General features: G+C 29.8%; 2 protein-coding genes across 4 annotated transcripts; one reads left to right on the plus strand and one right to left on the minus strand.

Moving 5' to 3' along the window:
• Positions 1–45: 45 nt before the first annotated feature.
• On the plus strand, positions 46–11,467 carry LOC107444617 (phosphomannomutase 2). Its single transcript, XM_016058829.4, has 7 exons — positions 46–262; positions 3,313–3,430; positions 4,683–4,759; positions 6,184–6,275; positions 7,018–7,117; positions 7,668–7,743; positions 10,066–11,467. Exons 1-7 carry the CDS (start codon positions 206–208, stop codon positions 10,284–10,286), a joined length of 741 nt encoding a protein of 246 aa, XP_015914315.2. The 5' UTR covers positions 46–205; the 3' UTR covers positions 10,287–11,467.
• LOC107444616 (uncharacterized) lies at positions 11,264–20,395 on the minus strand. Of its 3 annotated transcripts, none has more exons than XM_071181330.1 (3): positions 16,018–20,395; positions 13,410–13,582; positions 11,264–11,396 (listed from the first exon to the last, which is right to left on the minus strand). In XM_071181330.1, exon 1 carries the CDS (start codon positions 19,336–19,338, stop codon positions 17,032–17,034), a length of 2,307 nt encoding a protein of 768 aa, XP_071037431.1. In that variant the 5' UTR covers positions 19,339–20,395; the 3' UTR covers positions 11,264–11,396; positions 13,410–13,582; positions 16,018–17,031. The 3 variants fall into 3 exon arrangements, with proteins under 3 accessions (XP_071037431.1, XP_042897015.1, XP_071037430.1); XM_043041081.2 differs by having other exon boundaries at positions 13,410–13,642; XM_071181329.1 differs by lacking the exon at positions 13,410–13,582 and having other exon boundaries at positions 11,274–11,396; positions 15,579–20,395.
• Between the last annotated feature and the right edge of the window lie 6,419 nt (positions 20,396–26,814).

Consider the following 26,814-nt stretch of genomic DNA (forward strand, 5'->3'; position numbering starts at 1 on the left):
TATTGGAGTGGCAACGAAAGTTTCTGCCGGCACAAATTTCGACTGCATCAACTGTTTGTTGTCATCAGTTAAATCAAAACTTAAGTGCTTATGTGTTATATTGTTATTCGCTGATAACCTTTATTTAAAGTTTATCGCTAACATTATTTTAGCATTTGGTACCAAAATATTTTGTTAATTCAGACATTTTCGGAACTATCTGAACATGGGAAAAGAATTAGTTTTATTTGATGTGGATGGCACTTTGACACTTTCTCGACAGGTTTGATTTAGACTTCTAATTTTTTTATAATTTCCACTTAACAATCTGCAGATTTTTTATGTATATATATACCGTAAAATAATTATAAATGCAATTTTTATTTATTTCCTAATTCTATTTAATATTTTTTTAACTCATTTCCTTAATTATTTGTTATAACAAGTGCAAATGTTTCCCCCAGTTTAGTGTTTAAAATACCCAAATTTTCGATTCTAATTTTTTCTGAAATTTAGTTAGAAATAAGAATACTTAGTCCGTTGCTATGCAGGTATAAAGGAAACAGATCTTGGTGAAAGTTAACAATCTGGTACCCCTCTTACTTTCGCGATAAAAAATATATTACATTTGAAGAAAAAAAACAAAAAACAAGTAACTAAATTTGCAGGATTCCGAAGGGGATATTTCGTGATTTACAAGTTATAGGTATCGAGTTGGTCCCTTTCTGTGGTGTTTTTTTTTAGTTTCCAAGATCACGATGCAGAAATCTCCCCGTTTTGGGTAAACATGCAAATCTTAAAAAAAAAAATTAGAGGTTTGGCCAGATTGGCTACTAGCTACTTTCGAGTTAGCCCCCTGGGGATCATTATGTAATCTGTCACGTGAACTACTATCGCCAAGGCACCAAATTGATTATAGATTTGTAATTATTTTCCCAAGGCTTACATGGGGTGGTACTAGTTATATCCTTCGAGTTAGTTCAACACCTCCTAGAAAAGAGCAGGCTTCAGCACGGGTTACCATAAATATCCATTAGTAGTCCAAACGTAATGACATATTTCATATTTTCAACCACTGCGCAGCTTAGTACCCCGAATGTAACGACATCTTTCTTATGTTTCATCTGCATAGTTAACTTCGTCACATCAGACTACTAAATTGATTCGTGCTGAAGCCTTCCTTCTTCTAGGAGGTGTTGGTTAGTCCCCTACTACAATGTTTTAAATTTTTTTTCCTTCTATCATCTTTTTGTGTTTTTTTAGTTAGCCATTGCCTGGAAGTGGCCATGACTTAGGGATTATTTTGGCTCGTATCATAATATAAAAATATTCCTTTTGTACACATTTGAGTAGTTTCGAATCTTAAAAAAGTTATAAATTCGAATGCAATTTATATTATTTTATTTGTACTTTTTTGTCAAAAAAATATTTTAAATATATAAGTTTTTTTTTGTTTTATTCTGCTGTCTTAAAATTTGCTTTAACTAATTTTTAATCTTTGAAATATTTATGTATTTTTTCAAATTGTTAAATGCACAGCTTAAATTTTTTTTCTCCTTGCAGCATTAGATTATGTTTTTTTTTTGTTGACATTCTTCTAACTAGTAATGTTATGAAGCATAGTCATCAGCGTCAATAAAATAAATCTTTTTGTCGAACTCATGCTGTGATTATTTTTTTTTAAAATTTTCAATCAACATAATTATGTATAATTTCATAATGAATCTATTGTTAAGGTGTATGTACTGCCACATAATTTTTTTCTATATTCTTTAAATAACATTTGGATTCTAAAAAATCCAAACGGAAATATAATACCTAAACTCTTCAAAAACATACAAAAGTTCAGTTATAATGTCAGTATTTAACTACACTCTATTTAGTATTCGATGAAATGGTCTATATTTGCAAAACTATGCTATGATGATATCTTATGTCTTTATAATTCCTGGAGAAATAGGCAAAAATTATTTCATTTTAGCAAGTTATATTGAAAAAAAATGATCTTTGCAGTGACCATTCTAAATATACTATACTTTTCAAGAGCTTAGTAACAAATAAATAAATTTATTCATATTTTTTTTTTTGAGCTGGTCCAAAAAAAAAAGAATCTTAGAGAATAAAAGTGTTAGCATTAATGATTTTTCTTTTTTAATTTGTTTTCAAACATATATAACAGTCAGACTGAAGGGCCATGGGGCATTTAAAACAAAATCAAATTACAAGTGTATGAGTACATCCAAAATGACACTTAGTAGCATGAGAAGCGATTCATTATTAGCAAGTAAACGAAAAAATAATACTGCCAAAGTTAAAATCAATCCAGCATTATTAAAATTAAATTTTAAATAATCTGTACAAATTTATTGCCAAGAAGTATTACCAATTTTAAATAATCTTGCAAATTTATTTCTAAGAAGCTTAAGAGCTAAGAAATATGTAATGCCTCTTATGTCATAACATCTGTATTAAAAAATTGGTTGTACAGATTTGCTTATACGAAATGGACTTTTTTTTGTTTTGTCACCAGTTTGTTTGTTTGTTGTAGTTTTAGCTTTATAAAGGCTCTTTGCCTTAACTTCATATCTAAATAACATGTATATTATTAATATATTTTGAGTAGCAGAAAATCCTAATGATGCAAAATTGACTGAACACACAAGGATCAAAAACTTACAACAAAAATTATAAAATCATTTCTGTTTTTTTTAATGGAAATATTTTTTTTTTGTAAAATCTACAACTTGAAAAATCCAAATTACATCAATGGATAAATTTATAACAAGAACATGTAAACAAAATTTTAATGTAATAAAGCATTAAAAGGTTATGAAATAATTTTTATTTTAGTTTTGTATTACCTGTCTTTTGATTTAAGGAAAGAATGGCAGATATAATTTGTAGAATGTTTAAAAGTACTTTGGGTTTTTGTGTGATAATTTTACCCATTTTTAAATTGCCACATGTCAAAAAGTTGTCAACCCTATCAACTATGAATAAAAATTAAAAAGTTATGAAATGCTTAAAATATGATAAATATATGATATGATAATATAATAGAAATTTGAAGAATTTTATTTTACTATTAAACATTATTATTTTCATTTTAAAAATATATTTGTCTAATAAAATTATAAAGAAATAATAAGGTTGCATTTCTTAGTTATTGCAATGCAATTGAAGCTTTTTATCAAAGGTAAAAAATATTTATTGTTGTCAGCTTTTGTTATATTATCTTGTGACATTTTTGGTTCTTAAAATATTTTCTTTATGATGTTTTTGTTCCTTTAATTTTTTTATACCTCTTTTATGATCATTTTAAATTTATTTCAGATAATATCAGATGAAATGAAAGATTTTTTGAAAGTTTTAAGAGAGAAAGTCTCAATAGGACTTGTAGGAGGATCTGATATGAAGAAAATTACTGAACAAATGAATGAAGGCTCTGCAGGTTGATTTTTTATGTATTTCTTTTAACATTAACAGAACTCTCTTTTGGTCAGAAAATTAATTTTCATTTTGATATGATTTTTATTTGAAAGAAATATATATTTACCTAAATGTAACATGCTTTTGTACCTAATGGTACAAAATAAAAATATTTCTTATTTTGAGGTTATTAATTAATTAATATGAATTAAATCAAGTAATTTAGTGAAAGAATACATTAAGTGATATTTTGAAAACATTTTAAATTTCTAACTTTAAGAACATATTGTCTTTGAGTATAGGAGACGATTTCTGGTGGTTCTATATCACTCATAGTGTTTTTCATTAGGCTCTTCATACTGTTACAGAATCATATATACAGAATATTTTCAGAATCAAACATAGTTTTGTGCTGTATTTTTTCATGCTTATTTATATTTTTAAAGCAAGATGTCAATAATTATATTATAATACCAATAATAATCATGTTAGAATTCTATTGAATGATTTAAAATGTTTTATTATTTAATTATCAGAAGAGAAACATTAAATACCATTGTATGTTAAAATGCTAAATAGCAGTAATTCTCAAAATATGCCATGTGTTTCTCTCAGGGCTGGTCCGTGCCAATTTTCAAGTGTAAGCAAATATATTTTTGTTATACTCTTCTCTAACATAGTAATTGTTTATTATTCTGACAAATTGGAACCACCCTTTTGCTTATTTGTTTTCTTTATAAATTTCCTATTAATTGTTATTTGTGAATGGAACATTGTCCTAGGTTGCACCAACACCCATTAAATATTTAATAAAATTAATTTTTCAATGGAATTTCCTTTGGATAATTGAATTTTACAATGGTGCACAAAATTTGTTTTATTTCGCTTAAAATTTTTACGAGATATGGCGAAATACACAAAAAGTAAAACTAACATTAAGGAGCCCATACTAGCCATCGCTATCTTAACCAAACTATGATGGGGACCATATTTCCCAGATTGCAGCTAATCCCTATATTTTGGGGGTCAGAAACCCGTTGAAAAAACGGTATGTTTATTCGGAGAAAGTATGTTTCTGTGTCTGATTTCATAACTAAATATATTGTCTACACTAGGTAATTATTTGAGGTCACCCCTCATTAAGAATAAGTTCTAGACAAGACGATCCGATCATTAGATCAAAAGTTATTCAGAGCGTTCCATTTTCGATTTTGTGCACTGTACATTGAATCATGATTATTTAAAATTCTTAATTTGTGAATTTTCTTTTTCAGTGGTTAACAAATATGACTATATTTTTGCAGAAAATGGATTAGTCGCTTATAAAAATGGATCACTTGTTGGAAAACAGGTTTACATATTTTAAATTATTTTTTTTAAATTTTCAGTTAATTAGCACTATGATTAAAGTTTTATTCAATATTTTCATTGTTTCCATGTTGTTTTTTTTTTATTAAATTACTTTAATTTTATAATATGTAGAAAGTTGTGTTTTAAATTATGCTATTCTCTCAGGAATGGTCAGTTTTCTCATGTTATTAATTGAGAAATGATGCATAGGAAAAACATTCACCTAAATTTGCTCACTTGTGTAACTATACGTTTATCGATGAAATGCTTTATATATTCCCAATATTATGACACTACAGTCATAATATTGGAATTTATTTGTAAAATTTTGTCTTTGAAAAATATTGATCTATTTTCTGTGCATCATTGAAATTAAATACTTTGGCTTGAAATATCAAAATTTGATATTTAAAAACCTTCCATACATAATGACCAATTATGTTTTAGTCTGATTCAGTTTTGTAAATGTCTGAATAAAATATAGTGCATTGATGATTAGTCATTTTATGAATCTAAAATTTTATAATTAATCCTGCTTTTAATTTTGTTTGAGTCTGTTAGGTATGTTTAAGTCCAGTTAGTATATATTTTGGAGGGAAATCTACTAATTACTAATAAAATTATATAGATCTAAGGTGAAAGTTTTCTCTTAAATTAGCACAATCTTTTCAATCAGCAGTCATTTCTAAGAATTTTAAATAATAAATTAAGTATTATGTATTCTTGGATGTGATTATTTTTAATGTTATTTTCTTTGTTTTTATTAAAAGGTTTATTTTGTTTTTATTACCTATGTCTTGTTCTTATTCGTAAATTTGTTGTTTATTTTTTGATTACCTATATTTATTTGCATACATATTTTTTATGTTTATCCAGTGATTCTGCTATACTTTAGAGACAATAGGTCCTTAATTCACTGTCCTTATACTTTAGAAACAGTAGGTCAGGACTTCAATACTGCTGGTTCATTTTTTACTAAAAGCTGGTCCTAATCTGAAATATGGATTTTCTTTATCCATCTATTGAAACTCATTATGTATTCATAATCATAACAAATATGTGAATAATCAAGGTTTTTAATTAGGACTGATTGAAGGACCTGTATCAAGTAAATGCAATGATATAATTTTGATGCCCAGAATTATTCTAATTTTCTCTTTTAGCTATAAGGACTTAAAAATAATTAAGAAAAATAAATTTTTTGTATCTATATTTAAAGTTTGTTTATAATTATGTTGAAATAATTTTGCTGGCACACTATTTTTTTTTCTGCCCTAAAAAATTTTGAATTCCAAGGAGCGTGTGACAACTTATTTTATATGTACTTACACAATTTTTAGAGTATTAGACACATAATGCATGAGTGAAATCCCTGTTTATTGCCATAACCCTTCTAATGACCTTATTATTTTAAATATTTTTCAGAGTATTTTGGGACATATGGGTGAAGAAAAATTGCAGAACCTCATAAATTTTTGTTTAATGTATATGTCAAAAATAACTTTGCCTGTTAAACGGTTAGTTTATTTTTACTATTATTTTTTCCTTTGCAATTATTTTAGCATTGTTTTGAAATTTTAAAAGTAGTATATTGTTTAAAGTAATTTTTTTTCTATTATCTAATTAAGTTTTTCACTATAATTTAATTTTGAAGAACAGTTAAGAAAATTCTAAAAAAATAAGAGAAACTTTGATATTTTTTCTTGATTGATGCAAGGTAGTATCATCGCTGATGTATGGAATTGATTTTATTTTTAAATATTCTGAAACCGTCTTCAATATTAATTTTCTTCAATTTAACTCAAATTCATCAGTAACATTGTTTTTGAATTTTATAAATTTAATTTGTAAGTATTGTACTTTCACTTTTATCTAACTCAATATCTAAATTCGAATTGATACAAACTTTAACAATGAAAGCTTTACTATAATACTAAAACGTAACAATCTTTTGATGTAGTATAATTTGTTTTTGTTGCTATATTATTATTTGAAAAGTAATTAAAAAATACTACAAAATAATAATTTCAAGCATTTTACACATTTTTTGAGTTTAATATCTTTGTGAGTAATGCTGTTGCATTTTTAGATAACATTATTTAATAAATGGTAAGATATCATGTTAAAATTTTTAATGTTTATAATGACTATAATTCTTTTGTCACAAAATTACTACTGTATTTTTTAAGGATTTCGCACACTTCGTCAGATTTATCTTAATTTATAACATTTTGTAACAGGAAAAAATATGTTTTTCAGTGGAAATTTTGTGGAATTTCGTAATGGACTCATAAATATATGCCCTATTGGTAGAAGCTGTAGTCAAGCAGAACGTGACGATTTTGCAGCATATGATAAAGTAATATATAATTTTTCCATTATTTATTTTTAAAAAATGTATTTTTTATTTGATTTGGGTGAAATGCAAACTTAAAATTTACTATAAAATTTAATAGAATTTCATTTGAAGTTGAGTTAATGTTGCTTATATTCATATAATGTGTGATAATAGTCAACCTCTTTTTGTAAAAATTCTATTCTATATTTCATATTTAAATTTTTTTTGAAAACCCTCGTTGTGTTATTGAAATATATATATCTGTGTGTGTTTGGTGTTTGTGTATGTATTGCCCTGAGACTCTATCTGAAATGGACAAAATTTAGAAAGATAAGATACCTCAAAACTGAATAAGTTTATAAAAAGAATATTTTACCGAGGTGGCAATTAGTATTTACTCTTGTTTTTTGTTAATTGTCCTGTTTGCATTAGCAAAGATAAACTATAATGTAGGTTTTCTGTAATAAAATAATTGTATTATTATTTCACTAATTTATACAAAATGTGCCTTATTTATGTGATGTGTTATTGTAACTTAAAGATTTTCAATTTGTTGTTTCATTTTCTTTAGATACATAAAATTCGAGAATCGTTTGTAGAAGTTCTCAGAAAAACTTTTCCTAATCTTGGATTGGTATATTCTATTGGTGAGTTTTTTAATTGATATGAAATGTGTTTCTATAAACGTTTCACTCTTTCTTGTTCAAAGTAGACAACTGAGTATTTTTGTTCAGCTCAATATAAATAACATTAAACACAAAAACAGTTATCTCAACCTTACTACCTATATTACATTTTATTGACATAAAAATTAATATAAAAGCATTTATTAATAATAATTGATAAAAGGAACTAATCCAGAAGCAAATATTACGGGATTCTTTTAAAAATATATACATTATACTACCCATTCATTAATGAAACTATTTACATGGTTAGTTTTTGATAAATTTTTAAGTATTAGTTTTTCTTCAATGCCACAACAATGTAATTTTTAGGTATTATTTCTTCTTCAATGGCATTTTTAAGTATTAATTCTTCTTCAATAGCACAATAATGGCATTTTTAAATATTAGTTCTTCTTCAATGGCCCTGAGTGGATAATGGCCTTCTCAAGGAGTCTTTTTCGGGCATTTCCCCATTTGGTGATTGTCTTCCAATTTTAAGTTCTCAGAATGTCGATGTTTTTTTTGAAACAGTTGATCCCTCTAAGGCAAGATTTGCCTCTTTGTCTAATTCCTATAGTCTTAGCTAGAAATAGTTTTTGACAGTTTTGGTCTTCCTGCATTCTAACCATATGTCCAGCACACTTTATCCTTTGGATTTTCAAGCATTATGTGTCATCAGGCTCTTTAAAGATTTTATGTAATTCTAAATTTGTTTGCCTTCACCGTAAGCTGTCCACCTGAGTTCTACCACAAATACTTAGACCTTTTCTCTTGAAAATTGCCTTTGTCTCCTCTTCTCTCAAGGTTATAAATATTAGTTAATAGTTTAAAAATTCATCTCTGATTTCACAAAGAACAATTTCAATTTTCAGTGTTGTACAAATATTTCAAATAAACTAAAATACAAATATTATCTTATACTTTTTATATAATTATGCATAAACAATGATAATAGTATTAAAATTTAAGTCCCGATTTTTACAAGTCATTAATTATTTGTTACTTTATGAATGTTAAAAATTTATAAGCAATTTTATCGGATGAAATATTTCTTAAACCTTTTGTTATATTATATTTAATTTATAGGTAATGCTCAGTGTAAAAAAAAAAAGACTTTATTATAGTGGGGGACTGGTCCTTAAGGTGTTGAAATTAAATTGTTATTGCATTTTATATATAATCTGTACACATGAAAATTAATTTGCAAAAGTGTTGATAATAAAATTGATTATAACCTTAATAAAAATGTTAAAGTAATTTTTTTTGTGTTAAGTATAACTTAATTTTTAATTGAACTTACTAATTCCAAAATAAATAAGATATCTGAAGGTTATAGGTATTAATAAGTTCAGTTTTAGATATTAATAAATTTAGTCATGATTTAAAAACAATCAAAACTTAGCAGTATTATTGGTATGGGGTGAAGGGAAAAAAGTTTTAGAACTTAAAAAATATGTGTTAAAGCTATTTCTAATAATGTATAGTAAAAAAAACTTAGAATTTTCTTCAATAAATCTATTTGAATTTACCCAAAAAAAACTTTGTCGGAAATACCTTTCTGAGTACCTTAGCCAAATATTTACCCAAACATTCTACTAAATATTTGCTGTACCGAATATTTGGCAAAAGGGCCAAATACCAAATAGTGGCCAAATATTCGTTACATTCTTATTTTTAACATCAAAATTATATGCAAGAATTAATTTAATTTTGAAAGGCTTTCATATATTTTATATTTACTTTTAAAAATTTATGAAACTATTTGTAAATTTAGAGGACAGAATACAGAAGTTCTTTTTTATATCTGTAGTGAATTTTATTAAAAAATTTTATTGTACTTAGAAATTATTTTGAATTTGCTTGATTGGAAGCTATTAAAATTTATTTTCTATCATTTTCCTGTATTGGTTGTATGAATGTAATTTTCTATGTATTTCACACTTTAATAAGTTAATTTTAACAAGCCTGTTTATGTTTTACATGTCAAAAATTTTATACCATGCAAATTTTATAATCACTGCATGAGCTTGTTAAATTCTATTTATTTTTTACCACTCTTTAAGGTTATCAAAATTTGTCTAACTTCACCAATGTTCATTTATGCTTAATGCTTCTTTGTTATAATATCTAATACTTTTTTGTGAACAATACTTAAAACTTACCTAAATCAAAGTCTTAATGAAGATATAAGTTTTCATTAATATGTATTTAAAAAATTATTCCTTGTTTCTAGCCAAAAATAATGTTTGAAATCTTTAATATTTTTTTAACTATACAGAATTGTCTACTTTAATGTTTTAGGTGGACAGATTAGTTTTGATTGCTTTCCTGCTGGTTGGGATAAAACATTTTGCCTAAATTACGTTGAGAAAGATGGTTTTGAGAAAATATATTTTTTTGGTGATAAAACTTCAGAAGGTGGAAATGATTATGAATTATTTCATGATAAGAGAGTTATAGGACATACTGTGCAAAATCCTGAAGACACTATGATCCAATTGAAAAAAATTTTCTTTTCTTAACAGCATGTTATTGTCATAATTTTTTTGTGTGTTTTATAATTATTATTGTCTGAAAACCTTGCAATTTTGCTTATAATTTTCCATTCACGATTTTTTTTAAAAATATTTTTCGTGTAAAATTAAACTTCTCAAATGTTAATCAATGAAGATGTCTAAAATTTTATTTTATTTATTCCTTTAAAAGAAAAATTTTTTAGTGTTGTTTACTGAATACTGTTACAAGCTACTTATCTTATATGTACCCCATGTAAGCAAATCATTTCCAATTGCTTTAACCATCAAAGCAAAGTTTTTTTTTATGAACATTGTTAATTTTTGGTATTAAGTTTTCATATTTTCAATTTGTTGAATTTCCTTAGTAGTAGAATTAAAATAATATAAATCCTTAGTTATTATTAGTATTAATTAATTCGGATAACTTGGTTACTGGGTAAGTTATACTATTTTCTACTGGTAGTCAACATGCTAATTTGGTTTGTTTTACAAGTGTGAATGAAATATTGGCCAGTGACATTTAAACAAAAATCAATTTCATGTTTTGTTCATTTTTTTTTATTTATTAATATCATTAAAGAATTATTTGGGATATTATTCCAAAATAATCACTTGAGTGTTGTGTAAGTTTTACTTTTCATTTTTTTTTACTAACAGTTAAAATTTTAATTTTGCTTTTTGTTATGTATGTTACATTTATGTTAATTTAAAAACTATTTTTCTAAAGTAATAATAAAAAGTTACAATTTTTAATAACTTACTATTATTTTTTAATGAAAATTGAGGATAGCATGAAATAATATATATTTTTCATATTTTCTATTATTAAATAATATATACATATAAATTAATGTATGTGAGTATTTAGCATTTGCACTCCCTGGTGTTGAATTTCTGAATTGAAGAAAATGAATTATCATAAGATGATTTTTTGTGTAAACTATGTAAACATTACAACGTTTCTATATGCAGAGCTTTTTCTTTACATTTGGAGTTTTAGATACTTAACTTTTTTTTCACAAGTGCAAAGTACCAGTAATTGCAGGGAAGAGACTTCTGGTGACTTATATTTTATCCAGTGAGCTTGTCTTTTTTAAATAATGTCTGTCATCTAATCTAAAAAACAAATGTTGGCAATGAATAAACTAAATGTACTGTATTTTATATAAATGCATTTAATTCATGAATTCTTGTTTTTATTTTACAATATTTTTTATCTATACACCTGACATTAGTATATATATATATATTTTTTTTTTGAAGTGAAAATTAATCAATTTTTAATCACTTACTATAATTTTTTAATAATATTTGAGGATAGCGTGAAATAATATACATTTCTCATATTTCTATTATTAAATATATATAAATTAATGTATGTGAGTATTTAGTTTATTTCACGAGTATATCTGAGAGTGTTGTATTTTGGTTTGTGGTTGGCTCTGATTTGTGGATGGACAGCACGTGTGACCAACGCCACCTGGTGGCCTCCGCAACGGTCTCAGTTGTGTGTTAGGCATTACTTGAAGTGACTGTGTGAGTGATCAGGTAAAATGCAACGTCGTCGTGAGTGAACGGGCATTCGAATGCAGCATGGTTGTGGGTGCTCGACGCATGGGACATTCCATTTTGGAAGTGGCTCTGGAATTCGGCTTCCCAAGGTCAACCGTGCCGAGAGTTTACCGAGAATGGGTGAATGATGGTGTCACAGTCCACAACAGACACCATTCCGGGCGTCCACAGGCCCTAAATGACCGAGACAAGCGTAACCCGAGACGTGTGGTAACTTGAGATGTGCAACAAAGAGCAAACGAGGAGAGCAAATGTGCAACAAATCACGGCTGAATTCAACACTGGCCATGATAGAGACGTGTCCCAGTGGACAATCCGTCGGAACATGCGTGTTCTCGGGTATGAGAGCTGTCGCCCCACACGTCTGCCACTGCTAACCCAGCGCCATCGGACAATTCGGCGTGCATTTGCCACCAATCACCACGGATGGACACTGCAACAGTGGCGCAATGTCATCTGGTCTGACGAATCACATTATCAATTGTTCCATGCTGATGGGAGGCACCGTGTGTGTCGCACACCGCACGAAGCGATGGATCTAGCATGCCAAGTGGGCACAGTCCAGGCCGGTGGCCTATCAGTCACGGTGTGGGGTGCATTTTCGTGGCATGGAATGGGCCCCCTGGTCGTTCTGGATGCCACATTGACAGGTCAGCGGTATCTTCAGCTGCTTGGAGACCATCTCCACCCTTTTGTCATGTTTCAACACCCTGATGACATTGCTGTGTATCAAGATGACAACGCAGCCCCACATCACGCCAATATCGTCTGTGCCTGGTTTGACGAGCATGCAGGTGAGATCCAACGACTGAATTGGCCACCTCGAAGTCCTGATATGAACCCCATTGAACATATCTGGGATGCCCTCGACATCAGGCTCAGAGCATTGAATCCTCAACCCACGAACAGGCCACAATCGACTGCCACTCTGCAGGATGTGTGGTGCCAACTACCTCCGGACGTGTTCCAGAGCCTTGCAGACTTACTTCCACGCCGTATTGCTGCACTCCGCAGGGCCAGAGGGGGCCCGACCAGATATTAGGTGGGTATCCCATGAGTTTTGCTCAGTCAGTGTACATATGTGTAATTATAAGAGGAGCATAAACTACGAGCATCACGTGGTTGGGGGGCTAGGCTAGTGGTATGGTGAATGTAAGTGAAGCTTCATAAGTATCGTTAAAATGAAAGAGCTGAAGATGCTGATAAGCTCTGACCAAAAGGTAATGTGGATAAGTTACATTTTTCCTCTCTGGGTGTACGCAAATAATATTTCCACCGGTATCAAGAAGTCACCTAACCCACTATTGTATGACAGAATCAACAGGGTAAGCCTGTATTTCCACCTATATGGCAAGCAAACCGTAAGGAATGTTGTTGAAAGTGCAGGTAAAGGGTAATGGAGAAAGTGAATGCCATTTTGTAACGAAATGGATAGAGTTTAAAACATCAACTCACGTGAAAACGAGCAGACTTCCACTTGGTCCCTCGTGACAAGAAATTTTGTTAACCACCAACAGGAAAGCAGATGATTACAAATAAAACTGTAAGTGCACCTACCTACAACTCCGACGCATGGAACCAGTTACTCCAGAAGAAATGCCAACAAGTTGTTCGGCTACAAAGACGTATTGTTAAGGCTGTCCAACAAGGAAGATGGGGTAAGGTGAAAGCTTTACAACATCTTCTCACACGCTTCTTTAGTAGCAAAGCTTTAACTGATAAAAGAGTAACTGAAAAACACGGAAAAAACACGGCAGGTGTAGATCGTCAACTGTGGTTAACTTGCAATGCTAAAATTCAAGGAATAAAGCAGTTAAAGCAAAGAGGATATAAACCTTCCCCGCTAAAACGAATTTATATCAATAAATCTAATGGCAAAAGAAGACCTCTTGGCATACCCAGGATAAAAGATAGAGCTATGCAAGCATTGTATTTGTTTGCTCTGGAACCAATATCTGAAACAATCAGTGATCGTCACTCCTACGGCTTTAGGTCCAAAAGATCCTGCGCAGATGCTATTAAGGCTTGTCACTTATTATTGGCAAGGCGCAATCGACCACAATGGATATTAAAAGGCGATATCAAAGGGTGCTTTGACAACATTAACCATGAATGGCTTATGAAGCATATTCCTATGGAGAAAAAAATTCTCCAGTTGGTTAAAGGCTGGTTTCTTAGAGTCAAAAACCTTGTATCCCACAACTGAGGGCACTCCGCAAGGAGGTATAATTTCTCCAATAGCTAATTTTACCTTAGATGGCCTTGAACGGTTATTAGAAAGTCACTTTGGTAAATTAGGTAGCAAAAGAAGAGACAAAATCAGAAGTGGAGTAAATTAAATCAGGTACGCAGACGACTTTATTATTTCAGGTTTTACACATGAGTTACTGGAAGATGAAGTCAAGCCTATGGTATTATCCTTTCTTCGTGAAAGAGGTCTAGCTCTGTCAGAAGAAAAGACAAAGATTACATTTATTGCAAAAGGGTTCGGCTTTCTTGGCTGTAATGTGCGTAGATATAGTAAGAAATTATTCATTACGAAGGAAAGTATTAAAAGGTTTCTTAAAAAAGTGTGTGCATTAATAAAAGTAAATATAGGCAGTTCACAAGCTGTAGTAATTAAATCACTCAACCCTTTTTTAAGAGGATGGGGAAACCACTACCGTCATGCTAAAAAAGCGTTCAGCAAGATAGACAATGAAATTTGGCATAGTTTATGGAAATGGGCAAAGACAAGACATCCGTAAAGGATAAAAAATCGTTACTTTAAAGTAATGAATCATCGTCAATGGGTATTTGCTACTTCTGTATGCAAGAACAAACCAAAGGGAATAAGGTTTATGAGCTTACTCAAACTAAGCAACATTCCTATTAGACATCATGTTAAAATCAGGGCGGATGCAAATTCACTTGACTTATAATGTAAAAAGTATTTTGATGAGAGAGTGAAACGAACAAGAATGTTACCAAGCTACTTTTCAAGAGAAGGTTCTCTACTGTTAGTGTCACCACTAAAGTTGATGTATTCTGAGGATTTATGAAAGACAAACCGGTTCGAGAAAAGAAGAACTTAGATAAGGGGTTCAAGCGTAGTGTAGGGAAACCTGCATGCTGCGTTTCTAAGGGAGGGAGTAGTAGTAATACTGCTTCCTTACCTGACCAGTTCACTAAAACTAAGGGCTTTGAAAAGCGTACTCAATATTACGCTGCTAAAGCCTATTCCAATCAAGCAAATCAAGGTGATGATTATCATAATCTCAAGAAATTATCCTCAGCGCTGTTGCTGATTGCATTATTTTTCCAGATAAGACTAAGTACAAATCACATCATCTTAGTAAAGAATAGCTTTGAGCATGACTAAAAGGACTTTTATTTCGTATTCATAGAACTACCAAAATTTACAAAAACGAAAGAAGATCAACTAGAAAATATAGTTGAAAAGTGGTGTTATTTTTTTCGATATGCAGCAGAAACAAGGGAAGAGGACCTAGATAAAATAGTTGGTAGTGACGTCATCATCAAACGAGCGTATGAAAAGATGAATAAGTTTAATTGGTCAGAAGAAGAGTTACTAGCATATGAACAAATTAAAAAACACATAAAAGTTTGATGAAGGTGTTAAATTAGGTCAAGAAAAAGGGAGACAAGAAGGCATCCAAATCGGTCATGAAAAATGTAGAGAAGAGGGACAAAAAGAAGAAAAAATTGAAGTCGCAAAAAACCTACTTAGAGCTGGTGTATCTGTCAATTTAATAGCTGAATCTACTGGTCTCCCTCAAGCTGAAATTAAACAACTTCAGAAGGAAATAGTTGTTGGTTGTCCACTGTTGGATCATTTAAACAGGTTCTAGGTTTATCATCTGTTTTTCCTGGCAACTGACTCTCTGACCGGCTAATGTTAACAAGGGCAAGTATAGAATTAATTGTTCCTTTAACCAACTGTTCTTATAAAGCTTGTGTGTTTGCTCTGCTTCTTCAACTTCACTTTTTTAGCCTATGAAAGGGATTGTTTTGGTTGCTTGTACTACCTCTCCTGCATTCTTGCTACCTTTTAAGTGATCAAGATATTCTCTGGCTGTCATACTCACTTATTTTCTACCTAGATAATCTTGGAATTTTTTACTACTTAAATTCATATCAGCGTTAATAAGTAACGGTACACTACCTTCCACATTAATCTTAGTCCCAAAGTTGTATAACTGTACTCTGGATACTTCTTGACCATTAACCTGAATAAGGCCAAGCTCCTTATCTTGCTCTGCGAGAAGTTGACGTTCTGTTTTAATTTTTTTTGCCAGAACTTGTCCACCTCTACTCGATAATAGCTTATTAGCTTGCTCAACATCAAAGCGCTAAAGAAGAAAACCTTTTCCTCCTACTTTATAGCCAGCAAATTCTTCAACTTCCATAACGCTTTTTAACCCAGAAACAAATGCTGTGTTACTGTCAAAATAAGTATAATTATCATCTGTTCTATAAATAGCAACAACGTGGTTACTTGTAACTAGATGGATAGCAAAGTCACCTTTAATTTCAGCTATGCAATTAGATAAGCCACCAAGTGTTTTGTAGCTCTTAGTATTGATTATGTTTAAAGGTAGACTATTCGCAGCAGAATCTAGTTGTTGTTCAAAACTGTCAAATAATTTGCTGAAAGCAAAAACGTCTCTTTCTTCCCTTTTAGATATCTGCTTACCTTGTGCTATATGCTCATAAATTTCAGCCGAAGTTACTTAAAAAAGATTTGTCACTCTGCAATAATAAAACTTGAGATAAGTCACATGTAATTGCTACACATTTACCATCAATCTTAACTCCAGGTTCTTCAAATAAAGCCCTTGCTTTACCAATCCATGGATGATACAAATTTTGATAAGTGTGAAAACATCTCTCATTGTTTTTTGTTATGGCATACCGACTGTATTTGTTTTGGAGATAAATCTCTTGAGATACAAGAGCTACCTGTTGCTGTCTAAAATTTTATCATCTTGTCTGTTTCTACCCCGATTGGTAGTACCCTTCCGAGTTTTTCTCTTAGCTTTAGGATCACTCTGTTGTAGACTATCTAAATTTTGTTCTTGTTCTATTCTCTCAGATGAGTTACTTTGTTTAGGACCTGCATTGGTTGCTTTGCCTTCTTCACATAATTTTGTCCATCTAAGAAAGTAGAAGGAGCTTTTTAAATTTTTTCTCGTAATATGTAAAGTATCTCGCGGGGCGGGTGATTTTCGATAAGATCGCTTAAATAACTTGTTTTGTTTCCAGCTTTATCAAAACAAAGATTATGTAATTTTTCAAATATAGGACAAATATTAATTCCTACTCCATATAATAGCTTAGTTGATAAATTTTTTGGCGTAAAAAGCTCCTCCTCGGCTAAGAAGTGATTTAAATAATTTTCCTTAAAACATGATATATGAAAATTTCTTAAAATAGAAGCAGCATTATTTCCTGCCAGGGATAATACATTTGATAGATTATACGACCTAAGACCTGCCCTATAGAAATCATCTAAAAGCTGTGTTGTGTTTCCCTTCTCATCAAAACAAACATCATGAAAATCTTTTAAAGCATAACAAATATTAGCTTTTGCTCCGTGTAATATCCCAGATAAATAACTCGGTGTAAGACCTCCCTTCTCATAAAGAAAATGGTATAAATACTTTTTTGTCTCTCCTGTAAAACAAAAATCATGAAATTTTTTTAAACTATCCGCTGCTCCACTCAGTATACTACATAAATCACATGGCCTAAAACCTGCTTTATATATGTCAGTTAAAAGCTTGGTTTTTTTCCTTTTCTTATTAAAACAAACACTATGCAGTTTTTTTAAAGTAGAAGAAGCATGAACCCCTGATCCACTTAATATACAGGATAAGTTGCTTGGCTTAAAACCTGCCTTATAGAAATCATCTAAAAGTTCTGTTCTTTTCCCTTTGTCATAAAAACACACACTATGCAACTTTTCAAAAGCATCTTTAGCATTAGCTCCTGCCCTACTTAAAATACCAGATAAGTTATGCAGCGTAAAACTTTCGTCCCCATCTTTTTTCTTAATAAAGTGCTTTAAATGTTTCGTTTTATTTCCTTCAGCATCAAACCAAAGATCATATAATTCTTTAAAAGCTTTTGTAGCTTTAGTTGCTGCTCCACCTAAAATACTGGATATATTAGGTAGCTTTATTCCTTCTTTTTCTAGAGTTTTTAAATATTGAGTTTTATTTCCTTCTGCATCAAACCAAAGGTCATATAATTCTTTAAAAGCTTTTGCAGCTTTAGCTCTTGATCGATGTAAAATACTGGATATATTAGGTAGATTTATTCCTTCTTTTTCTAGTGTTTTTAAATATTGAGTTTTATTTCCTTCTGCGTCAAACCAAAGGTCATATAATTCTTTAAAAGCTTTTGCAGCTTTAACTCCTGTTCCATTTAAAATAGTGGATATGTTAGTTAGATTTACTCCTTCTTTTTCTAGAGTTTTTAAATATTTAGTTTTATTTCCTTTTGCATCAAACCAAAGGTCATATAATTCTTTAAAAGCTTTTGCAGCTTTAGCTCCTACTTTACCCAAAATACTGGATACATTAGTTAGATTTACTCCTTCTTTTTCTAAAGTTTTTAAATATTGAGTTTTATTTCCTTCTGTATCAAACCAAAGGTCATATAATTCTTTAAAAGTTTTTGTAGCATTAGCTCCTACCCCACTTAAGATACTAGATATACGAACTAGATCTACTCTACTTTCTTCCAGTTTTATTAAGTATTGTGTTTTTTTCCCGTTCTGATCAAACCACAGGTCATATAATTCTTTAAAAGCTTTTGCAGCTTTAGCTCCTGCTCCATGCAAAATACTAGACATATTAGCTAAATTCATCTCTTTTTCTTCTAGAGTTTTTAAATATTGAGTTTTATTTTCTTCTGCATCAAACCAAAGATCATATAATTCTTTAAAAGCTTCTGCAGCTTTAGCTCCTGCCTTACTTAAAATACTGGACATACTAGATAGATTTATTCCTTCTTTTTCTAAAGTTTTTAAATATTGAGTTTTATTTCCTTCTGCATCAAACCAAAGGTCATATAATTCTTCAAAAGCTTTTGCAGCTTTAGCTCGTGCTCTATTTAAAATACTGGACATATTAGCTGGCTTTATTTCATTTCTTTTCAGAATTTCTAGTCTTTTTTCTCTAATTAAAAAATCTAAGAACTGATCAAATTCAGGTGTTCCTTCTCTACCAACCACACTTTTAGCAAATATTATTTCTTCATTAGACAAATCCCGTCTAGATTCATCTTGTAAATCACTAGGAAATTCTGAATCTTCATAGCACAGCTTCTTCAATACTGTACTATCTTTGTCTGTAACAGAATGCTTCCGTTTTCTACTCATTTCACTATTTTCCTTACCTGGACTCCTTGAATAACCACCTCGTTTATGTGAGGAGCTTTCAGTATTTTGCAATGGTAACAGCAAAACCTCTAATTGCATAGTAGCAATAAAAATCAGCAAAGCAAAGTTATTTTTTTATGACCAATAATACTACTTTTCAATAGATATATATTCATGTTTTTTATCACTATAATAGTATAGTTACTTTTGTTTAATTAAAAACAACAAGCGTGAGAGTTTTTTTGTTTTGGGATGCGTTGGTCTACCATGTGAATCATGCGAACTTTTCTTTATAGTAATTCTACTCTATCGCAAAACCAGCTATACTAGCCTACTTTAACTAAATTTACGTATGAACTAAATTACCTAACTTTGTTGAAATAATTTCACACCTTTATTTTCACAACCCTATTTTTATGTAACGCGTTCTCACAAATACATGTACTTGTATCTTGAAGAAAGCATCTAATGTTTTAAGCTTAAGCGTTAGATGGAGAAGGGAGGAACTCTGAGTGCATACTTAGATATAAAATTTGTAAAAAAGATAAGAGCCCCCTTCTCAAAAGTATAGGCTGAACGGTATCGTAGAAAGACCTAAATGGTTCTAATTCTTTATTCACAAGACTAGCCTTACTTTTCACTTTAAATGGTAATGTATGAAGTTATATATGATCAAAAACTTTTTAGGCATAGACGTATCGAAAGATCGTTTTGATGTCTTCCTCTCGTTTATAAGTAAAAAAGGGAAACGTGAAACTAGAAAAAAATGGATTTCAAGGTCTGCTGAGTTTTCTACAAAAGCATAACGTAGCAGAAGTAAAGGCATGTATGGAATCCACTGGTTGCTACAGTGAAGCTTTACCTGAATTTATACACAATGCTGGACATTTTGTTAGTGTAGTAAATCCTTATTGCATAAAATCTTATGCAAGGAGTAAACTTGTACGACAAAAGAATGATCAATCTGATGCAGAAATTATTAATGATTATTGCCAAAGGCGGGAGCCAACTAGCTGGGCACCACCTTCTCCTGAAAAGAAAAAATTAAAACATCTTTATTGTTGCTCGGCTGCGATAAAGTCATAATAAAAATAATAAACAATAACATTAGCATTTTAAAGTCAGAAAACTACAAATCATCCTGATTGGCTTTTAATATCACGTAACTGACTTTTGACAAGGGTTAATGTTAAAAAGTGACAAAACCATAAAATGAAGTAAATGAAGGGAAGAAAGGGAATAGAAAATTCCCTACAGAAAATGAATAGTTTTTAAAATATTTTAATTTTACATAAACAAAATATGTAAGAAAAATTAATATAAATTTGACTTTGTTTTTATTCAAAGCATTAATAAAGATCAAAATACTCATTTATAAAGATTTAGGTTTTTAAATATTAGTATTCAAATAATGAAATACAAAAAAAATGAATTTATTTTTGAAAAAGATATATTTTTTAAAATAGTAACTTGGTAATGGAAAAGTATTAATCTTCTGTGTGGCCGCATTGTTATTTTACTCAGACTGTATTTTTGAGCTTTGCTTAACTGAAAATTTTTCAGGAAAAACTACACTAAAACATTTTTTAAAAAAATGCATAGTTTACAGAGTAAAATTGTCCCAAAATTTTAAGTACAAACTATAACAAATAAGCCAGTAACAAGTGATTTTTGAATTGAAGCACATTTGAATTAAATAAGCTTTTTACAAAGTTTAAATGGCATTTCCGCAAACCAATCTTTTTTTTTTATATATATTTACACTTTTTAATTTTAAATAGATTTGACCAAAACTAACAGTATGTAAAGTAGTTTCTGTTATAATTAAGTGTTTTTAAAATATATTTATTTTTCAATTTATTGAAAATTTATTATTACATTTGAAGAAATACTTAATAAGGTTTCAGTTTATCACTCAGTCAATCAAAAAGCTATAATCATGATCACAGTAAAAAAGAGAAATGTACAACAAAAACTACACTAGTAATAATTGTGTAACTGAGTAAATGAAAGATTTAAGTGGCATTTTAGTGAAAATGCATGAATTAGCTTTGAAGTTTATACATTTTTCATCTTCATTATTTCCTACTATCTCTATGTTTTTAGTATATTTGCAAAGAAATGACACACTAAAGTGATACATTGATTTAGCCTAAACTTCTTTTTGAAGCAGTATTTATAATGATTTTCATGCATAGTACATAATATTATTCATGAAATAATATCTTAAATGGGTCATGGAGCTTTGAAAACAACAATTTAATACATAAGAGTTTAATCATTACATCAATATGGTATTCTGTTCTTGTTTTTCCTTTCCTTCTTGCACTTTTCTGTCATATTAACTGCATATTTGCACAATAAAATAATAACAATTGTAGCATAAATACAAAATTTTTTTTTTTTATTTATAACACAGCTTTACATAGAAAAATTACGTTTATTCATATAGCACATATAAAACAAAGTACTGCTGAAACTATTCAGGACTCTTTAGTTACAATTGCTTCCTAAACGAATTTACATACTTTAACAAATCACTAATTAAAACAGATACAATTCAGAGCACCCCTTAACTCTTAGTTTAATTCCTAGCATTCAAAGGATTCTGAATTACTGCACTACTGATTCCAAATTACTATTGTTTTTTTAGGTTTGTTGATCTATTCTTTGCTTGCAAATACTCTTGGATCTTTTTGCACACTAAGAAAAATCAAAGATTATTTAGATGCAGCTTCCACTAAGATTTTCAGAAGTAAATGAGTAAGCAAAATAAAGAATGTTGTGTAGTTAAAAAAGAATGAAATAAGAATTGACACTTAGACTCAGGTCTTTAACTTATGGGGCTTGCTTTATAAGAATCATTTTGAAATTCAGTAGTTACAACACTATGTCACTCTACCCATGTGTTTTAAGTCCCTGCAACTTTTGGCTATCATAAAAAAAATGCCATAATAAAAAATTTAGCAGAATTTACATGCTTTTTGTCCCTCAACCCTACCAATTATGAAATCATTTAATTTATTAATGCAAAAGACGAAAGACGTGCACTTAGCTGAATTTGATCCACAGATAAAAGAACACCAAAAAAAATTTTCGTGCAAAGGAATCATATGAAAATGTATAAGAGTATTTAAAAATGGCAGCAGAAATGTGCAAGATGAGAAACCAAGATAGCAACTTTCTGTCATTAACCATGATGAGAAGTACTGATAAAAAAGTTAAACTAGGTAGCAGATTTCTAGAGAATGGAGTCCAAATGCAGGTTGTAAGGTACAATAAGTTTTTAATATTAAAGAAAACTATAATTAAAAGTAAATTAAACTGCAAGCTTTTACGTAATAATAATATTGATATAAATGGTACAATTGTAAATTGTACAATGTATTAATGTTTTAGTCAATCAGTAGAAAAATTGTAACAATGTAACCCCAGTATCAAATACACTAATCTAGTGATGTTTCTTGCTAAACCAGACTCTTATCAGATCATCTACTAAACCAGACTCATATCTTATTAGTTCAGTCCTATTTTACCTATTTTGAGAAGTTTGTCAATAAGGGGCTGGGTAGTTGATTGCAACATCTTATAATTATAATTTGTAATTCTTTTGAGTTTAGCAGAATATTTTTTCAAATTTCTAATGGTATTGACATTAAATAAATTAATAAGAATATAATTACTGCATTTTTTAAAAAAAAAAATCTTTCTGACAATGCAGTAGGGTGAAAAGTGTGATATGAGACAGGGAAATTCAAGCATAAAGATGCTCGGAAAAGTGCATTAATCACAAGGAAATTGTTATAATGGTATTGGTATTATAGGGTAGATATTTGCATGATAAAAAAGATTGGTGTATTAAAATCATCAGTTTGAGAGTAGAGAACAACTGAGATTGATTAACAATTTGAGTCCTAAAAAGTAATTTCAGTGGAACCCAGATGGACGGCTTTTATGGCGAAGACGAACAAATTTAGAATAATATAAATATTTAAAGAACCCCTGTGGCAGAATGGCGGGGGCATTGTTGCAGAATGTTAAAGTTTTTGCAGAGAAAGAATTTTATTTTAGGAAGTAAAGAATTTTGGTTTTCTATACAGCAAAAAAAAAAAATTTTCTCTAAAATTATATTTAAAAGATGCCTTTTTTCACACATTGGAGGGGAAAGAAATGTTCATGATTTTTCTTGATTTCACTACAGTGCGAGAATCTCGCATATTTTTTTCTTTTCTCGCATTAAAAAATGATTAAGGCGAGAAGTTCGTGCACTCTATTAATCAATTTTAAAATGCACGAATCTCTCGAATTTCGGAAAAAATTTTGTCTTTCACCATTTTGAAAGAAAAAATAAATAAAACAGCTACGACGAGCGTTGAGAAAAAAATGAGCCCTTTATAATAAGTTTTTTTACAGTTAGCTCTATTTTTAGCTGTTAATGAATTACCAAACTGCCTCATTAACAATTTACAGCAATTTGTAAAAGTTGAAGTTTGGGAAAACTATGCTGGAAGACCTAACAAGAAGCATGAACATGGAAATAACTTCAACGAACTTAACTATTCCATAACAGAAACAATTGAAAAGCCTATGCTTGCAGATGTAGAGGATAGGAAAGTGTGTGCACAATGCTACAAATTTAATTAGTGATTCCGAATAGTTCAGCATCTTTTGCAAGATCATTTAGCACCCAAAAGCGAATTAAAACAAAATATCGTAACAGATTGACTGATGAGCATTTGAACGACCTAATGAGAATACTGATGAAAAAGTAGATATAGAACATTTTTCATATGATGATGCAGCAAAAATATTCAATGGTTTAGAAATTTGAAGATGTTAAAAATGTATTATAATTAAAGAAATATTTTTTTCCAGGTCTATTCGTGTTTTTTTAACTTTTAGAAATCTGACTTAACTTTTTGAAATCTCACCCGGTTTTTGAGAAAGGGTGAGAAATTCTCTCCCATTTTTCTTCTGTAATGAAAACACTGGCAGAATGAAAAATAAAGAATAATGAAGTAAAAAAATTCTTTTCTGTTGAAATGTTGAAAGAATTTTTTTATGCAGAAAACATTCCTTTAACACTCTCATTTTGCACCAATATTCTCGTTAATCCATGTGGTATTTCAAATGTTCTTTCAACAGTTATTGCTACAGATCTATGCTTTGTTTTTTTTTTTTTTTTAAAATCTAAATAACTTTCATTGCTCAGTCATTATTTATATTCTCAAAAATGTTTTCCCTATGCCGATATTATTACGGCATGCGAAATTCGAATCGCGGGTTCAAGAAATAATTTTTTTACGCGCTCGTTTTGTGCCAATATTCTCGTTAATCCAACTAGTATTTGAACTGTTCTTTTGACAGTTATTGCTATCAATTCTCACGTTTAAAAAAAAAAAAAACATCGATGTTTTTTATACAATTTAATTATACGCGGAACTCAAATAAATTATTTATTTTTAATGTGACGATTTTTTGCTAGTAAAACTGAATTTCATGGAGTTATTTAAAATTCCGGTCATTTTTCAGTTAATATTACAGGGTTGCCACTCAAATCTGGAAAAAAAATTCCCTGTGTTTTCCCTGTACTATTATACACAATATATTAAAAGGAAACAACAATTACTGTGCTCTTTTGTGAGCTATATAGGGCTAACTATATTTATTAGTTTTAATTGGTGGGAAAACAGCTGAACATATTTAAATANATAATTAAGTAAAAAAATTCTTTTCTGTTGAAACGTTGAAAGAATTTTTTTCTGCAGTAAACATTCCTTTAACACTCTCATTTTGCACCAATATTCTCGTTAATCCATGTGGTATTTCAAACGTTCTTTCAACAGTTATTGCTACAGATCTATGCTTTTTTTTTTTTTTTTTTAAATCTAAATGACTTTTATTGCTCAGTTATTATTTATATTCTCATAAATTTTTTAACAATGCCGATATTATTACGGCATGCGAAATTCGAATCGCGGGTTCAAGAAATAATTTTTTTACACGCTCGTTTTGTGCCAATATTCTCGTTAATCCATCTAGTATTTGAATTGTTCTTTTGACAGTTATTGCTATCAATTCTCACGTTTAAAAATATATATATATATGTTTTTTATACAATTTAATTATACGCGAAACTCAAATAAATTATTTATTTTTACTGTGACAATTTTTTGCTAGTAAAACTGAATTTCATGGAGTTTTTTAAAATTCCGGTCATTTTTCAGTTAATATTATTTCTTCACCGAAAATTTCCATTGCATGTTTAACTAAACACTTTTTGACATGCTCATTTTATGCCGATACTTTAACAAATCCATGTAGTATTTCAATTGTATTTTCGGCAGTTATTGATTTTCACGTGATATTTAAATATACTAATATATTTCCGACAATATGGAAAATTCGAATCGTGCTAATGAAAATATAATTTTTCAAGCAATGATTCTATCACTTTCTTTCGGGGGGCGGGGTGTATTTATTTTACGCAGTTTTTAAAATCCCATATTTTAAAAATGATATTATTTACTACAACAACCGAATCTTGAAACAAAGCAAGAATTTAGTACCCCCTTTTTGAAGAGTCTGATTCGCTTGATTTCGCAGTTGATCTTTTTTCGGTAGTCACTGCTAAGGAAAACAGGAGTTTTAATTTTTTTTTTTAATGTGATGATCATTTACGAAATGCTAAAAAGGAAATAATTAGTGAGTTTTCTTCTTACAAAATGTGAGAATCTCGCTCATGATATTAGAATACAAAAATATTACACATTCATTTAAAAATTAAATACAATTTTATTTTATGCAAATAATTTTTTATTGTAAATGCAACATTTTTGTTACTTTAAGCTCAGTTAGTACATGTATATTTTTTGTTATTAAAAGCATTTTCCAGAAACATATATGTGCAAGAGAGGCTTGTCGCAGAAAGCCCAAAAAAATTCTGCCACAGAGTAAAGAGTCTGATGTTGTGAAATACAAAGTATAAAATGGTTCAAACTATTCCTAACCTAGCCTATAAAAGTTAGACGAATGGGCAGACCTCATCTTTGTCACATCGCCTATTAGGAAAAAGTTAAGCACATGCAGAAAAACAAAAATTGAGAGACAGTTACCAAACAGAGAGATGCCAGGACTACTGGATAAGGCTAGGTCTCACCCACGGCTATTGTGCCACTGAAGAAGAAAAATTTCACTAGCTTCCACTTAATTTCAGAGAAAGCTTTCCCTGATATTTTAGGTATTTCAGGAAACTAAACGTAAATCGACACCATATTTTATCTATACCATGCAATTTTTCATCAGAAAACTGATTTTTTTTCTATTTGTTATATCAAATATTAGAAATTGTGAGCAAAAAAAAAAAATTATTGAAGGATGATGAAAACCTGGAAAAGTTTCATTAAAATGTGGAATTTTTATATCAAATAATTATAATAGGGTGACCTGGGGTAGTTCCTGATCAAAAAACGCAAACATCTATTTTGTGAAAAAACTATTCAAAATAGAATTTTAATATTTACTGGAAGTTTGACACTATATGAGATGCGTCCTATGAGAAACGAAAGTTAATTG

Source organism: Parasteatoda tepidariorum, chromosome 5 (assembly GCF_043381705.1).
Source record: "Parasteatoda tepidariorum isolate YZ-2023 chromosome 5, CAS_Ptep_4.0, whole genome shotgun sequence".
NCBI classification, from domain to species: Eukaryota; Metazoa; Arthropoda; class Arachnida; order Araneae; family Theridiidae; genus Parasteatoda; species Parasteatoda tepidariorum.

Bases quoted from the DNA above. Each gene is read 5' to 3' on its own strand.
- LOC107444617 (XM_016058829.4), top strand. From the start codon at position 206: ATGGGAAAAGAATTAGTTTTATTTGATGTGGATGGCACTTTGACACTT. The intron at 263-3,312 runs GTTTGATTTAGA...AATTTATTTCAG, and splicing joins CTTTGACACTTTCTCGACAG to ATAATATCAGATGAAATGAA. The intron at 6,276-7,017 runs GTTAGTTTATTT...TATGTTTTTCAG, and splicing joins ATAACTTTGCCTGTTAAACG to TGGAAATTTTGTGGAATTTC.
- LOC107444616 (XM_071181330.1), bottom strand. From the start codon at position 19,338: ATGCAATTAGAGGTTTTGCTGTTACCATTGCAAAATACTGAAAGCTCC.